Below are 17,363 nucleotides of genomic sequence, written 5' to 3'. Positions count from 1 at the left end.
CCATGGATGTTTAATGTTGTCATTTGTTTCCTTGGCAACGAGCTGAAATTACTACAGCTCCCAGAGCGCCTTTCGCCAAATTCGTAACCGGAAGTAGTTGGCCGCCATTGTAGCAGCAACGAAGAAAGCACAACGCGCAGTAAGTACTCTAAAACAACACTATAATTCAATTTTTCATAGTAGATGTGACTCCTTGCCTCTGTTTATAGTGTGCTAAAGATAACTGTATTACAACTGACTTGCAGGGATCGACCATCTTCTCTAAAGTCAACCATGCCGCCTGGCCCTGTTCAAATTGTTACCCCAGAGCCTCCCAAGGTACGTTGCGATCTTTAGCTAGTATTCTGCTAATGTTCATAACATTGCCTTTAGGACTTTATTTCAAGGAATTGTCGGTATTGTACATTGAAAGTTACCGTAGATTGAGATAAAGATCCTCCCTTGCATTATGTACGATGCAGTACTCCGTTTAAACGCGCTCTTGCATACGGCTAACTTTTGTTTAACACAAACAGGAAAATGGTCTGAGATTGATTGAGTCTCAGTTTCTAACTTAAGACATTTTTAATCATGCTCTGATGTGATATATATAAGTTGAGACCATTTACCATTTACCATGTATTAATCCAATGTGTTTGTTGTTACAGAATGATGCAGTGGAGGAAACTCCAGCCACTAAACCCATTGTGGGCATAATTTATCCCCCTCCAGAGGTTCGGAATATTGTTGACAAGACCGCCAGCTTTGTTGCCAGGTTTGTTACTTGGCTTTGCCTCTAGGCTGTGGATTAAATTATCTTATCTTGTGACGTTGCTGTGATTAACAACTTGTGTTATTTTGCAGAAATGGACCCGAATTTGAGGCAAGAATCCGTCAGAATGAAATCAACAATCCAAAGTTTAACTTCCTCAATCCAAATGACCCATATCATGCCTACTATCGCCATAAAGTCAATGAGTTTAAAGAGGGAAAGGGACAGGAACCATCTGCAGCCATTCCTAAAGTTATGCAGCAACAGCAGCAGCTTCCACAAAAAGTATGATTATTGATTTAAAATGTAAAAAAATGAAAATAAATAAATTATTTATTAATATTTTTCTATCATAGGTGCAGGTTATCCAGGAAACGGTCATTCCAAAAGAACCCCCGCCTGAATTTGAGTTCATTGCAGATCCACCATCCATTTCTGCATTTGATCTAGATGTGGTGAAACTAACTGCTCAATTTGTGGCCCGCAATGGACGTCAGTTTCTTACGCAGCTCATGCAGAAAGAGCAAAGAAATTATCAGTTTGACTTCCTGCGGCCACAGCACAGTCTTTTTAACTACTTTACCAAACTGGTGGAACAGTATACCAAGGTAAGATATGGTTTGTCTGTCATTGTTTTTGAGATTTATTTTGGAATTATGTATTTTAACCCAGTCTTCCACTTGTAGATTCTCATCCCCCCAAAAGGCCTTCTTAACAAGCTTAAAAAAGAGGCTGAGAATGCAAAAGAGGTTATGGACCAGGTAAATCTTTTAACTAATTTAGATTGTGTGAACTTGCATGTTGGAGTTGGTTGATTAAGTACTTGATCCCACAAAATCCATAGGTGAAGTACCGCGTTGAGTGGGCAAAGTACCAGGAGCGTGAAAGGAAAAAGGAGGAGGAAGAACGGGAGAAGGAGCGTGTGGCGTATGCTCAAATTGACTGGCATGACTTTGTAGTGGTGGAGACGGTGGACTTTCAGCCCAATGAGCAAGGTAACATCTTCAATTGGATACATACGTTCTTGAAATGTCTCCGCTATTGTTTTTTTTTTTTCATTGTAATTTTCTTTTTACAGGTCACTTTCCTCCACCAACAACACCAGAGGAGCTCGGGGCCCGTATTCTTATTCAAGAGCGCTATGAGAAGTTTGGTGAAAGTGAAGAAGTGGAAATGGAGGTTGAGAGTGGGGATGAAGATGATGAAAGAGAAGATCGGCGTGAAGGCCAGCCGTCTCAGCCAGATCAAGACACACAGGTGCAAGATATGGATGAGGTATGAAATTTAACAATCTTACATCCATTTGCTGTTTATAGATGTCATGTAACTGATAACATGTACAGTACAATTGCAGTTTAATATTTTCCATTACTTATAAGTGTATTTTTTGTATTTGCTTTGTTTAGGGATCTGATGATGATGATGAAGGCATGAAGGTACCATTGCCTCCAGAAACTCCCATGCCACCTCCACTGCCACCAACACCAGACCAAGTTATTATTCGAAGAAATTATGATCCTAAAGGTAGAACATGTTTTTGATCAAGTTATTTCACAACACTTTGAGTTTTATCTATGTTCATTATAAATATGTATGTTCTTGTTGTTGTTTTTTTGCAGCTACAAGGCCCCAGCCATCGGTGTCTGTTCCAGATGAGTACCTCATCTCACCCATTACTGGAGAAAAGATTCCAGCGAGTAAGATGCAGGAGCACATGCGTATTGGCCTGCTGGATCCACGCTGGAGGGAGCAGAGGGATCGCAGCATCAGAGACAGGCAGACGGAGGATGAAGTATATGCTCCTGGCCTGGATATTGAGAGCAGCCTGAAACAACTGGCTGAAAGGCGTACTGATATCTTTGGTGTGGAGGAAACGGCTATTGGTAAAAAGATTGGTGAAGAGGAAATTCAAAAACCAGAGGAAAAGGTGTGTAAATAAATCTAACGGTGTATGTGCAAAAGAAAAATTGTTCCTTTGGCAAAAGTCCTTAATTTCCTGTATTCTTGAAACTAGGTTACATGGGATGGGCACTCAGGAAGCATGGCGCGCACACAGCAAGCAGCACAGGCCAATATTACTCTCCAAGAGCAGATTGAAGCCATTCACAAAGCCAAAGGACTAGTGGGAGAAGACGACACAAAAGAGAAAATTGGCCCAAGCAAACCCAGTGATATTCATCACCAGCCTCCGATTCCATCCTCCATGACTATGTCCAAACCCACTCCACCACTCTCTGCCCTATCACGGCCACCTGTAAGGGTAGGAATGCAAGTCTATAATTATTTTTCTGAAATGTTGAGTTGTTTTTGACATTTTCTTTGTAGGTGCCACCACCAGTGCGCACCACATTGCTTTCTGCTGTACCTGTTATTCCAAGGCCGCCTGTGTCTCCTGTTGTGCGCTTGGGTCCTGGGCAGGTCCTCACCTCGATGCCACCAATGATTCCTGCTCCTCGCATCAACGTAGTCCCCATGCCACCGTCAGCCCCTCACCTCATGGCCCCAAGACCACCTCCAATGGTGGTTCCAGCTGGTAAATGGAAACATTGCTTATAATTCCATAACTATGAAACTTAAGATATTCAGCAGATTATGTAACTTTGGTAATTGAATCAACTGTTGTAGGTTTATGTTGTAATCAAAATTGTCTTCCTTACTTTTAAATCAACGTCTCCCTTTTTACAGCATTTGTACCAGCACCACCTGTGCCACAGCCTCCAAGTGCACCTGCCCCTCCAGTCCACCCCCCTCCACCTCACGAGGATGAACCGGCCAACAAAAAGATGAAGACAGAGGACAACCTGATTCCAGAGGAGGAGTTCCTGCGTAGAAACAAGGTACATTTACAAACACGTGCTGTGGTATGGCCCATGGAGTTGGGTGGCAGTGTACTGCCTGCTCTGGCCTCTCAGAGTTCATGCTTACTACTGGCCAAAAATCATTCAAGGAAATGTATTTGAACTGTTACTTTCTACTTTCAGGGTCCAGTGGCTGTCAAAGTGCAGGTGCCCAACATGCAGGATAAGACTGAATGGAAGCTGAACGGCCAAGTGCTGAATTTCACTGTTCATCTTACAGACCAGGTGTGACATCTTTTCTTGGAGCCATGTAAATGTAATATAAACAAACACTGCTTGTGTCTAATGAAAATACAATATTTACACAGGTGTCTGTTATTAAAGTCAAGATCCATGAAGCTACTGGTATGCCGGCTGGAAAACAGAAGCTTCAGTATGAGGTATTTGTTTTGTTGTTACTGGGGTCTTGAATGTCTCCGCTCAAATACTAATGATATGAACACAACTTTCCAGGGCATTTTCATCAAAGATTCCAACTCCCTTGCTTATTACAACATGGTCAATGGATCAATCATTCACTTGGCTTTGAAAGAGAGAGGAGGAAGGAGGAAGTAGGCCAAGTCCAACTATGATGTTACCCTTTGTTTTATTTTTTGTGGGTTTTAGCTAAAAAAAATAATATCCAAATTAACAAATGTAGTAAAAATGTAAACACCTTGTCAATGCTTGCTGATTAGATCGCACATTTTGGAATATGACAATGTCAATACTGAATAAAATAAGAAATTCAATTAAATGTCTTGTGACTTGCTTGGTGAATGTGAGCTGTACAATTATAGATATTCAGTTCTTTGATTAAGTGTTGTTGTTTTTTTCATTTATTCAGACTTGTCTTGGACATAGGCTTTATTGATGCGAGGGGCAAAATGAAAACAATCTAACCCAGGGTTGTGAAACAGACGGGTTGTCAAACAGACAACCCGTTGGCAAAATCCGGCCTGTGTGATGATTTAATCTGGCCCCAGACTTGTAGAGCATAAATTCCTGAGAATGCAAAAAAAAAAAACCTCTTTCCCATTCCTGTATGGAGTAATACATTTTTAAGGTCATAACCAGAATCCTCATTTCAGCCACAAGGGGGCAACCTAGATTTTTTTTTAAAGCAAAGAATTCCACATGTGTCCAGAAGAGGGCACTGATATAAGAGATCGGTATATAAACGACACATTATAGCCACGTGATAAATGGTCAGTCTGCCCCCAGCTGTGTGGAGACTAAGGGTGGAGTGACTGAATAATGACTACAGTATGATATTGACTACAGTGTACTTCAAGAAACTAGTCACACAGGCTTGATAAGTGCAAGTGTAAGCTGTAATGTATAACAGTCCTGTCGCTTTTGGCCAAATCAGCACTATTTTAAAATCACAGCCCATTATTATTCATTTATTGGCAAAATGTTTTCTCAATAGTATTTTTCTGTTTACATGCGACTCTCCGAGGAAGATGGATTTCGGCCCACAACATCCAAATGAGTTTGACACCCCTTATTCTTATGAAGTACTACTTACTGTTGCCACCAGGGGTAAGACAGCCCAATTTCCAGACTGTAATGAACCACAACCAATGCAGGACAGTTTGCTCCAGGCGAAATCTGTCCATCGCACTCCGGAGGATGACAGCGATGGCAGCCACTCTCACTAGCGTCGCTTTTATGCACTGTTTTCTACTCTAATTCGTATATATGATATTATTTGGAATGCAAATCGGGTTTGATGTGATTTTAGGGCGTTAAGGACGGAGTTTTTGCTGTGCTGGCACGGGTGGACTTAAGTTTACGTTAGCAGCCTTAGCATGCTAGCGTTTAGGCTGTTTAGCTTTGAAAAACTAGCCAGCTAGCAAAGAAACTGTTTTTTTTAATGTCGCGAGCTAGCTAGTTTGGCTTTACACAACTTGTTAGTTTGAAGACTATGCTTCAGGTTTGTAGAAGTTAAAGGATGTGAGAAATCGTGGAGTTGTTTGGCTGCTTTTGTTCGGGAAGCATATGGAAAGTGTTTTTGACTTAAGGGTCCTGTCAAAACCGCGTACTGGCATTTCCTAGCCTGGATAGCTAACTGAAGCTAACTTAAAAGCTAGCTGTCCGGCTAAAATGGCAAACATTGAGAATGGTCGCCAGTCGGTGGATACGAGAAGTATTCGGACAGTCAGCAGCAGCAGCCACATGGACGACGAAAGCTCCTTTGGATCCGACTCTGAAATCAATGGATTTACCAGCGAGAGGCAGACCGACAAGTACGGATTCATTGGAGGGGCACAGCAGTACTCCGAGTCGTCGTAAGTACTTTTAAATGAACGTGTTTTGTGTTTATGCTGTACATAATGATCTCATATAAACTGCGTGCAGATGTCAGGTTATTCCCAGCTTCAAATGTACATCATATGCATTTTAAAGCTGTAATTTGTTTTCAATTGCATGTGCCAGTGTTGATGTTTTGGTGCCATTTCATAACAAAGCTCGTACACATCTGCGTGGCACATCGATGACGCTCTCTGTCCACTGTCTACATTATATTTACATGAACTCCTTTGATTCCTATGATCTTAATTGTGCAATGTTGATTATCATTCTTTGGATTGGATTTAGCAATGCACCAAACAAACAGCGGCCGGAATGTGTTGGCACATGACTCTTGATCATTTGTTGTACTTAAGTTGATAAAACGCTCACGCCGTCTCCTTTATTGCCGCTTTAGTTCTCCGAGTGCCATACTTTCCATTTATAGTGTTCAGTACATAAAGGGTCTTTCATTGTGGCCTTTCACTGGGGACCTAAAGCCTACATTACAGCACACAGAAACAGCGGTGGAAGAAGTGACTGAGCTGTGCCAAGTGCTGGCTTGAAGCTTTTCTGTTTTCTCTTCAGTTTTGGCAGACTATTTAACCACAGCGCCGATGCCTCTTTACTAGAGGGCCTCTTGGCTCCAGTCTTTATAGATAGCCAATGTTTAATAATTACTTTGCTACAAGGCTGATGTATGTTCTGATACTTTATATGCTTGGTATCTTACAATGTTAGAGTGGGCTGTCTCCCTCCTTGAACGTGACTGAACCTTGCAATTACAGGCCTTTGCTGATGAGATAATTACAGTGTTGTAAAGCAGTAGACCTTATTCATAATGTAGGGCAGGGATACCCAGTTCAAGTCAGAAACTCCCCATATGTGCCTAGGTAACTGACAAAAAAGGACACACGTTATTGCTCTTTTTAACTTGCAGTGTTATTCATCCACTTACAAGTTTTTTAGTGTTCAAAAGCAAATTGCTATGCATGATGCAATATTTTTTTAATGTAAATAATGCACAGAATGTAAACATGGAGCATTTATACTTGTATTATTTTTAATCTTGGGATTAAACTGTTACTTTCAATGTTTTAACAGAGCTCAGGATGTGCCTATCCAAGTGATCAGACAAAGGGAGCTGAAATGGATCGACATGCTCAGCCACTGGGACAAGTGGATGATCAAAAGATACAATAAGGTCAGCGCCGCCTGGACTGAAATTGGTTTGCATTGTTAGCTATGCAAATCTATCCATCCATACAGTTGTTCTCTGAAGAGTGACTTATAATTTTATCCAGTCACGGCATTGTTTGTGACAAGGCTGTCAGTAAAACAAAATGTGTAATTGTAAATCACTAAATGCTTAGAAGAAGATGATATGCTGTGGCAACCCCAGAAGGCAGGGACAAGCTGAAAGGAAAGCCATGAACTTCAGTTTGTTATCAAACAAGGCCCACACAGCAGTTTCTCAATAATAGTTTGTGCACATGAGGAGGCACACCAAATGAGTCAAAGGATTTGATTGCCAGGGCTGTTTGCTCAGTTGTCCTGCAGGTTTTGTCAGCTGCTATCAGTTCAGCTTTACTTCTATGAATCAGCAGCAACAGGGCTTGACTCAACCCATCCTTTATCACACGACGGGCCATGTCTCACATTTAGGGTGGAGCTGTTGACTTCATAGGAACAGCTCTGTAATAAAAGGACTTCAAAGTATAACTTATTGCTCTTCTGGAGGTTGGGGTTAGAAACATAAGCAGTGGCTTTAGCAGCAAATGTTTTTAATGGTAGCACAGTCTTGTAAAGGTTTATCTTCATTTCTGTAAAAGTGTTGTGTAATTACACTAGTGTCATTATTTTTTGGTTACGTCTGAGCTCATAAAAAAGTCATATGTGGTTTCCTAGGGCTGGGCAATTAAAAAGAAATTAACCAAATTGTGATTAAATTGTGGTTAAAAATAATAAACAGTTCTACAGCTTCCTTTGGCGGCAACAGATCATAGTGGAGATATAGACTTTGAGGAACAAACTATTGTGTGTTACATGGCGCTGGAGTGGATAGTATTCATTTGTCGTTAAAACTGAGGGTTTTGTCGAAACCCATCTCATGAATCATACTAGTAAATTATTATTTATGTTTTTCAATATCTTTATAAAACTTTGTTTTCTTTGTTTTATTTTTTCTTCTTTAATCTTTTTTTTAATGGCGAGCCCTATGTTTGTCTTACTTATTTCAATGACATTGCATCAGTGCTAATAAAATGAATGCAGACCACTTGGTATTTGTTTCAGAAACATGATTTATGAAGTGTGTTGTGTTGATTCATCTTATGGCAAAAACTTCCATAATGTTGGTTCCGTCATTCCTGCCCTTAATTTATATGTTTATATTTAACCAAAATGTCTTTGAATTATTTTTGCTGCTTTCCTAACTTGGTTCCTCTTGAATGGTCAATTTCACTTCTGTTTTATGAATCTTGTGTTGACACTGTGCCTATTTAAGTCCAGCTTCTGTGTAGTATCTACCAAACAAACACGTACTACGTGCTTCTGTGAGATTATGCAGAAATGTTCCCTGGTTAAGTTTATCCCACAGCAGTGTCCTTTTAGAGGTTGTGGTGTTGTCAAAGAAACAAAACAAAGCACAAAAGAATAGTATTTGACCGTATCTGTTGTGTCCCTCAGGTGAGGCTGCGGTGCCAGAAGGGCATCCCCCCTGCGCTCCGAGGACGAGCCTGGCTCTACCTCTCAGGAGGAAAGGTCAAAAGAGAGCAGAACCAAGGAAAGTTTCAGGTCAGAGAGACACTTCCCTTTTCCTCTGCATTTTTGACTTGTTTTGGTACTAGGTTTAAGGGACTGAAACTTGATCTATGCTACAGGGCGTTAAAGGTGCATGCTGTTGAAAACGTGCAAAACTGCAATAGTGGCTGTAGCAATGCCATTATTGGTGTTATTTCTACATGCACAATTGCACACCAAACACACATCTCTTCTTGGTTTATTGGTGTATACTTATTACTTGGTAAGACCAAAAGAAAATTAACTAATAAATTCATCCAAAATTGCCCCTAGCATTACAGGAATACATGGATTTTATATTTGTTGATAATACTAATTTATTTATGTTGCTTAATTTGATATGGTGTGAATTCCTAGACTGGTTATTAAACCCATCTGTCAAGCCTCATACATATCCCTCCTTCTTATGTGCAGGAGCTTGATAGACAAGCTGGAGATCCCAAATGGGTGGATGTGATTGAGAAAGATCTGCATCGACAGTTCCCGTTTCATGAGATGTTTGTGTCGCGAGGAGGACACGGGTCAGTGACAATTTTCTCTAATTCAAAGTGACAGTAACACGGTCTGACATTTTACTTATTGATTTGAACCTTTGTCATTTGTGTCCGCAGGCAGCAGGACCTGTTCCGTGTTCTCAAAGCGTACACATTGTACAGACCAGAGGAGGGATACTGCCAGGCCCAGGCTCCCATTGCTGCGGTGTTGCTTATGCATATGCCAGCGGAGGTATGCCTCGCACAAAACACACATCAGTGACTTCCTCTAGCGTTTAGTTGAGTAGGTTTGCACACAAATGAAGTTATTGTTGTTGTGCATGTGCTTTGGTTAATTGTAAACATGTGCTGCGTAAAATAATTGCTGTGTGGTTTCCCAGTAACACTCCAACATCAATTAAAACCACTAGAAAAGTATTGCATGATTCTGAGTATCAAAGGATGAATGGATTTTCCAAACACTTGTTGAGGCTTGTTTTTGTGATTTCATTTCAGAGCATTAAAATCTGACCAAATATTCTGCATGTAGAAAATATTTGTTGGGAGGAAAAATAATAACAATCTGGACACATGTAGAGTCACATAGCTTGTTTCTTAAAGCAGTACTTAGTAACTTGTTTACCTTAATAAATCCTTTTTGTAGTTCCTCTGGGGGTAAAACAAGTGTTAATGGGATGATTGGGGGGTCTTTCATCTCCCCCTGGTGTGTCTGGCCAGAAAACCACAATTACAACTTCGCTGCCATCGGGTAGGAGTCACCAATACACACTAATGGAATCACGAAGAAGAAGCTAACAGGCTAACGGGCAAAGCTAACTGCGGGCTAGTGCCACTTAGCCAGTATTTACAGCTAAGTTTGAGTGGAAAAAAAAAATCTCCATTGTGTAAATGGATGAACAATATCCCTCTCTCTTTGACTTTTCTCACCGTGTTATTTTTACTCTCACGGACAATTAATGAGTATAAAACTGCAACATGCTGCGACACCTGCAGTGGCTTTTATGGCCTTTCGGGGCATGAGTTACTTAGTGCTGCTTTAAAGGAAAAGAGAAGGAACTTTTGTTTGTATACTACATTTCACATGACATAAGTCGCCCAACGCGTTTCACTAGGGACTTGTTTTTCATGCTACACGATGTATGTAGCTACAGCCGCCCTTGGGGTAGACTGACAGAAGCAGGGCTGTGTAAATGTGCGACTTTCAACAACCACACGCACACACACGATATTAATGATAGGGCTGAGCCATTAATCAAGCTTTAATCGAAATTGTGATCTCAACTGTGAAGCTAAGAAGCTTTATAATCGTCAGGTCTACAGACAATCCTATAGTAGTAGGATTGGAATAAATGGTCCTATAGTGGACTACATTATTTTTTGTCTTTTGTAATATTTTTTAGCGTATTATTCAACTCTAATTAAAGATGCTGTGTATATATAGTCAAGATGTTAATTTCATAAAGCTTTTACAACTCTGCAAACAGTTGCATTAGATAATTGTGTCGTGGGAGCAAGATGCATCGCTCACATGTTAAGAGTTAAATAGATTTTTACCAATAATACTTTTGAGACTGTATCATTTGTGGTGAAAGTTTGCTGAACTGTGCAATTTAATTCCTGACATCATCTGTGCTTGCTTCCTCAGGATGCATTCTGGGGACTGGTCCAAATCTGTGAAAAGTATCTTCCTGGATACTACAGCCCTGGCCTGGTGAGACTGCAGCATGCAAAAAATCAAGTTTTTATTGATTTTTCTCCTTTTATTAGTGAAGCATTTTTCATGTCTTTTGACTTCAGCATCAAACAATAAGGCATTATCATCACCATCATCATTGCGTAATACAACTTAGTTTCATTATTAACATGTCCTCAGGAAATCTTCACATACCAGAGATTAAAGACAAGCTGACACTTGATTGGCGTAATCCTGTACAGTGGGAAAATCTTAACCGCATAGCAATAGCAACCACATGCATTCATACTGTTGTTTTTCCTTTATCCAACAGTGCACTCTGGGATCATGTTCCAATACAATACTGAGCACAATGTTTTTTGTTTTGTTTTGCAGGAAGCCATACAATTGGATGGAGAGATACTGTTTGCATTGCTGCGTCGCGTTTCCCCAATTACTTATCGTCATCTGGAGAAGCACAAGATTGACCCCATCCTCTACATGACTGAGTGGTTCATGTGCGCCTTCTCCCGGACGCTGCCCTGGGCCTCGGTGCTGCGTGTCTGGGACATGTTTCTCTGTGACGGTAGCTCTTATCTATGAATAATGCCTTTACCACACACATAGAGGGAGGTTGCTGGGTTTCAGATTACCACAACATCCTGCAGTGTTTATCTTTGGTAGGAGGAGCCAAGTAAAATGTGTGTGGTGATGTTATGTTGTGGTTGGAGATGGAGCTGGCCACCAATAAAAATGATCAGGAGGACCTTTTTTGTCTTGTGAGAAGGTGTCCTCCTTTGATTCTGAAAGTAAACTTGTCAAAACATTTAAATATTAGGGTTGTTAAGAGTTTAAAGGAGACATTATGCAAAATTGCTCTGATCTGTTATTCCTGGATGTTATTGTCATAGTGGAAACATGACGAGCTTGACGAGACTCACCAAAAGGAGCAGTGACCTGGAAAATAGTGCTGAACTCAAAAAACACTTCACGATCAGATAATGTCCCCAAAAAAAGCAGATCGTCACCAGAATCAGACCACTTTGTTTAAGCGTCGCCTTGTCTTGCCCTACCGTAAATAATGACTGTACTTTTGGAAAGGGATTATAATAATCCTTGTTGAGTTGTCACAATATGTCTCAATGGATTCTTCTCATGTCCACTGCTTGTGTACTTAATTTCTTGTTTTGTTGAGAAAATTCGAAGACAACACTCCTAAAATTGTCACTGTTATCATTACACAAAATGCCATATATGCCACATTTAGAAAGCGATTTTAATAATGTCTTTTGATGTGCATCAATGTAAATCTGTCAATCCACTTACAGATACTGAAATAGTGACCATCCTCTGATTTATCATCACATATTACAATCTGAAAACAATAAATACCATGTTTACTAATAATTCTTTGCCTCCTTTTTTTCCCTCCAGGTGTAAAGATTATTTTCCGTGTTGGTTTGGTGCTACTCAAGAGCATGCTGGGTACTCGAGAGAAAGTAAAGAGCTGCCAAGGCCAATACGAAACAATGGAGATTCTCAGAGCCATAGAGCCTCGCTACATGCAGGAGGGCTTCCTTGTCAGAGAGGTACAACTCACGCACAGAGAAGTTCCACCTGCCATCCATGTCAAGTTATTATGTATTTTTCTCATCAGAGGACGTCATAACAAATCAACTGCTTATTACTGTATCTATTCGTATCCGATGTACGTATGTATTCATGTAATTCACTGCTTAGTGCCCCTTTTTCCCACTCCCCTTAGCAAACAACACAAGTGTAGTGCAGTCTTATATAATATACAACCGGCAGCAGGATAATCAGTGTTTTGAGTCATTTTTTTTGTTGACACTTCAGTCAGACTGCTCTTCCGGACATTTTCCTATATTTTACAGTTGTTTTTTCTGGTCTACTGCGATAAATATGCAGTTAGTTGTTTCACAAGCCATAAAACTCACAAACAGGACATGTCACATGTGACTGTGAACTGTACCAGCACTTGTAATCCTTTAATAACATGACATGCCTCTGTTGTTATGGAGTTGGCTATTACCGTTTATAAATGCTGTAGAGGAAACCAGTAGAAGACAGTTCATGAACTAAACACAGAGGAATTGAGCCAAATGCTGCTTGCGCTCCCTGGTCAGTGCGCGTTTCTGTCTAAATGAACAATGCTGGTCCTTATGTGCTGCCTGCTCTGACAGTGGGTGACACACAGCACCAGGAGGAAGCCCTTTTGGCATTTGCTGACAAGAGGTCACTTTATGAAGCCGGTGGAAACGGGGAGGAAGCTGCATAGTTTCCGACACATGCTGCTGCTCTGGACTCATTCTATATCAAATTTGCAGACTGAAAAAAAAAAAAGGAAATCTGATGCTTTATCCTACAATTTGCACAAAATCGAATGTATGGACGGCACTCAGCAGCAGTCATGGAAATATATAGTAAAATAAAGTTGTCCATTTCTAAAATAAATTATATGGTAATTTGATCAGTTTTATTTATTGTCATGTTAAAAGTTTATTATCTTGCTTACACAGTAAAATTTTATACAGATTAACTTTTGTTAATGCCACTATTGCTTTTTTGTTTTGCATTAGATTCTGGAAGTGCCAGTAACTGCCAGAGACGTTGAACGGGAACATCACAGCCAGCTGAAGCGCTGGAGAAAAAAACGTGGCGAGCTGAACTTCAAGTCTCCTCCCAGAATGCACGGCGCGCGGATCATCATGATGACAGAGCCGCCCCGAAGGCAGGACCTGCAGCAGAATCCCACCATCGTCCTGGAGATGCCCGCGCCTAAGAAGGGCAAGGAGGACAAGAAAAGCAAGAAGAAGAGCATGAAGAAGACCGTTGAGGATATACCCAATCCGTACCCACTCCCCACTGACCCCTCCCCTCCGCCGTCCTCTAACCCGTCACCCCCTCCATCAGTAATCGAACCCTCCCCTCCGCCGTCCTCTAACCCTTCACTCCCTCCACCAGTATTCGAACCCTCCCTTCCGCCATCCTCTGACCCTTCACTCCCTCCACTGCTTATCAAACCCTCCCCTCCATCGTCCTCTAACCCTTTACTCCCTCCACCGGTATTCGAACCCTCCCCTCCACCGTCCTCTAACCCTTTACTCCCTCCACCGGTATTCGAACCCTCCCCTCCACCGTCCTCTAACCCTTTACTCCCTCCACCGGTATTCGAACCTTCCCCTCCGCTGTCCTCTAACCCTTTACTCCCTCCACCGGGATTCGGACCTTCCCCTCCGCCGTCCTCTAACCCTTTACTCCCTCCACCGGGATTCGAACCCTCCCTTCCGCCGTCCTCTGACCCTTCACTCCCTCCACTGCTTATCGAACCTTCCCCTCCGCCGTCCTCTAACCCTTTACTCCCTCCACCAGTATTCGAACCCTCCCCTCCGCCATCCTCTGACCCTTCACTCCCTCCACTGCTTATCGAACCTTCCCCTCCGCCGTCCTCTAACCCTTTACTCCCTCCACCAGTATTCGAACCCTCCCCTCCGCCATCCTCTAACCCTTTACTCCCTCCACCGGTCATCGAACCCTCCCCTCCGCCTTCCTCTAACCCGTTACCCCCTCCACTGCCAATCAAACCCTCCCCTCCGCCTTCCTCTTACCCGTTGCCCCCTCCACTGCCAATCAAACCCTTCCCTCCGCCGTCCTTCAACCCGTTACCCCCTCCACCGATCATCGAACCCTCCCCTCCGCCGTCCGAACCAGCGCCTACTCCACCCGCTCCTCACACCAGCAACCTGACCCAGACTGTGCCAGAGGTGGACTTTGGGACGGTGCCAGAGAGTGACCCAGGACCACCTGTTCAGGACCCGGACCCTCCTGTTTTAGAAACACCTCCTCCACCAGCCAAAGAGTCCCAACTCCAGGCCTCCACCCAGAGCCTTAGCAGCACAGAGCAGGACACCTACCTGTAGCTCCTTTAGCAGCCTTAAATATACAGCGGGCTGTGTTTAAGTGATGTCACAATACTCTAAAAGGCCTATTGTTTAGAGTGGAGAGATGGAGGGCAGCCAAGAATCCTAAGGTAGAATTTCTCATTGATGTGCCAAAATGTAACTGACATGGTTTGTAATTAATCCACACAAGAAAAAAATAGAAAATTGCACAAATATGAAAACAAAATCGACTTTTTTGAACTTTTAACCATGTAATGTTGTTACCTTTTCAACTAAAACATACCCGGAGAATTGTATTGTGCTTGGGTCACTTTTCAATTTTGCTTAATCCTGTTCACTTTATTAATTTATTTATAAAATTAAGAACGTAGAGTAATATTGCCCTCCATCTTAGGTTTTGGACATCAGGTTCTTGAAAGTGGCCTGCTTAAAAAGGCCAAAAAAACCCTGACACACCAGCCAAGTCTCAATGATCACGTCTTCCATTTCTAAGTATTTTCTATAAACCTTTCCAGTGTAGACGCCACTCTGCCTGTGTTTCGACTAGCAGGTTACACTGAAGTGCCATTGCTTAACTGCTTACAAGCCACTTTGTGCAAATGGTGCAGATGTTACTGCATTTTTTTTTTTTCGACGCTCTTATTAGGTCATTGCTGAAGTTGTATGCTTTTTGTAAGGGAGACCGGTTACTGAGCGTTTCAAGTCATTAATACATTTTCAGTTCAACGCAAGTGGGAGCTCACGCACTCGGCTTCATACGAGTCACTTTATGTCCACTAGAGGGCAGCGTTACCCCGTATATTTCACGTGATAAGTGGGGTAATGTTAGTAATATGTCTTTTTTTTTCTGGGTTGTGGACCACAAGAGTTTATTGATTTTAAGATAGGTTTTTGAGTTGAATGAGTTGGTTTGCCACATTCCCTTATTGTTACTACATTCTATTTATTGAAAAACACAGCATTTCTCTTTTTGTGCCAATTTTAGTAACTGGACACTGACATTCCTGAGTGGATGCTTGCTGCTTTTGGACTTCTTCAGTACATTTCAGTGTTGACCTTTTCCCAAATCGTTTTTTTCCCCCTCATTTGTGCACATTTGTTTGAATTGTGTTTGCAGTTACACTAGATTTTTGGCTTCGCTCAATATCCCTTTGGTGCCAAGATAATCCTTTTGTACCTTTTTGCTAGATTACCCAAAGCTAATCATTGTTTGTTGATGATTACGACCGCTACCTGTGACATTTTGTAACTACCGTAAAAGGTGTGGATTCTTTTTTTAACAAACATTTAACATTTTTTAGACCTTTTCGAGAGCAGACAATCCTTAATACTTGTCACCGTTAGTTTTGGTTATGGGAGGTTTGAAACACGTCGTTTTGGAATTTAATGAAATGTTTTGCAGAACGTATGGCTGTCGTTTAGTTGATGTTAAGTAACACATTAGTTTAACTCTGCTAAAGTTTTCTTTGCTGTTTGTGCTACGAACTCCCATATTTTGCTCCTTGCATTGTATCTAATTTAATTCCCCTGTGTAAATTGTAAAATAACCGTTTTGTAAGGAAACCTGTTTTCTGTTGCTATATTCCTGATAAGTGGCGCAAACCAGACAGGGCTTCTGACAGTTACAGACAACACTAGGCCAATGTCCTGATGAACTTTTCCACTGTTCTGTGTTTGTCATATCAGGGTTACTAAAGAACCACATAATGTAATTTCAATTGTGCAAATAAAATTATGTAAATCTGCCTCGTTCTGTTGTAGTGTATTACCATTGAAAGGTTTTACAAACGCAGCTAAGCCAACGTTGGGCCTGTTTCAACCAGCAGGGGGAGCCAATGTTTCTTCTATATTCTCCAAAATCCTTTCTTTAACCTGTTAACTCCCGCCTGCTGAGCACATATTTGTGACTTGGGTTTCTTTTAAAGGTGTCTTGAAAATGAGCACCAGAATAACGAGACACAAACAGGGATCTGTCTGTCTGTCTGTCTGTCTGTCTGTCTGTCTGTCTGTCTGTCTGTCTGTCTGTCTGTCTGTCTGTCTGTCTGTCTGTCTGTCTGTCTGTCTGTCTGTCTGTCTAAAAAGGAGCAAAAAAGTGACAAAATATGTAAATCCAATCCCATTGTTGTTCTGTCAATTGTTGTCATTTTACCATATTTTACTTCGTATCTTTTAATCTTATTTATTTATTATTCTTTCTGCATGCCAACTTAGTCGTATGTCTCTTATGTGTTCAATATTGCACGTGTTCATAGAGAAAAAATCCTAGTTTGTGAACCTGTTTACAAGCAATGGCAATAAAAACGATGGCCTTTCAAATGAGGCTTATAGGCCCATAGGCTGTGAACTCTCCTGTCAAGAAGCTTTTAGATTTGAGTAAAGCTGAACTGGAGAAAATGTCCTCTTACCTCCCCTTCAGGCACCAACAGTGCGACAAAATGCACTCAGTTAAGGCGGGGGTTAAGAGGTTAAAATACTTCTCACGTTCATTCCCATTGACCTCCAATGGGAAGAAGTAGAACCAATTCTAGCAACTGGTATCCAGTTGGGAGCACCAGTTAAACATTGGTCACCTGTGCTGAATGACTAGAA

The 17,363-nt window shown here is 41.5% G+C and overlaps 2 protein-coding genes across 3 annotated transcripts; both read left to right on the top strand.

The window, feature by feature from the left end:
• The first annotated feature begins 68 nt into the window (after positions 1-68).
• On the top strand, positions 69-4,244 carry sf3a1 (splicing factor 3a, subunit 1). 2 transcript variants are annotated; one of them, XM_079555523.1, is made up of 16 exons: positions 69-139; positions 246-318; positions 648-754; positions 844-1,036; positions 1,108-1,359; positions 1,438-1,512; positions 1,596-1,746; positions 1,830-2,026; positions 2,158-2,275; positions 2,371-2,678; positions 2,766-3,005; positions 3,077-3,284; positions 3,437-3,588; positions 3,733-3,834; positions 3,918-3,989; positions 4,063-4,244. In XM_079555523.1, exons 2-16 carry the CDS (start codon positions 274-276, stop codon positions 4,162-4,164), a joined length of 2,322 nt encoding a protein of 773 aa, XP_079411649.1. In that variant the 5' UTR covers positions 69-139; positions 246-273; the 3' UTR covers positions 4,165-4,244. The 2 variants fall into 2 exon arrangements, with proteins under 2 accessions (XP_079411649.1, XP_079411648.1); XM_079555522.1 differs by having other exon boundaries at positions 2,766-3,011.
• Positions 4,245-5,155: 911 nt separating this feature from the next.
• LOC306961676 (uncharacterized protein) lies at positions 5,156-16,514 on the top strand. The gene is made up of 9 exons (XM_079554520.1): positions 5,156-5,882; positions 6,988-7,087; positions 8,572-8,679; positions 9,100-9,206; positions 9,297-9,411; positions 10,825-10,890; positions 11,248-11,437; positions 12,286-12,440; positions 13,452-16,514. The coding sequence occupies exons 1-9, from the start codon at positions 5,698-5,700 to the stop codon at positions 14,790-14,792; spliced, it is 2,367 nt and encodes a 788-aa protein (XP_079410646.1). The 5' UTR covers positions 5,156-5,697; the 3' UTR covers positions 14,793-16,514.
• The last annotated feature ends 849 nt before the right edge of the window (positions 16,515-17,363 follow it).

Source organism: Gobius niger (assembly GCF_951799975.1).
Source record: "Gobius niger genome assembly, chromosome: 1".
In the NCBI taxonomy this organism is placed as follows: domain Eukaryota; kingdom Metazoa; phylum Chordata; class Actinopteri; order Gobiiformes; family Gobiidae; genus Gobius; species Gobius niger.
This window is presented reverse-complemented; position numbering and strand designations above follow the sequence as displayed.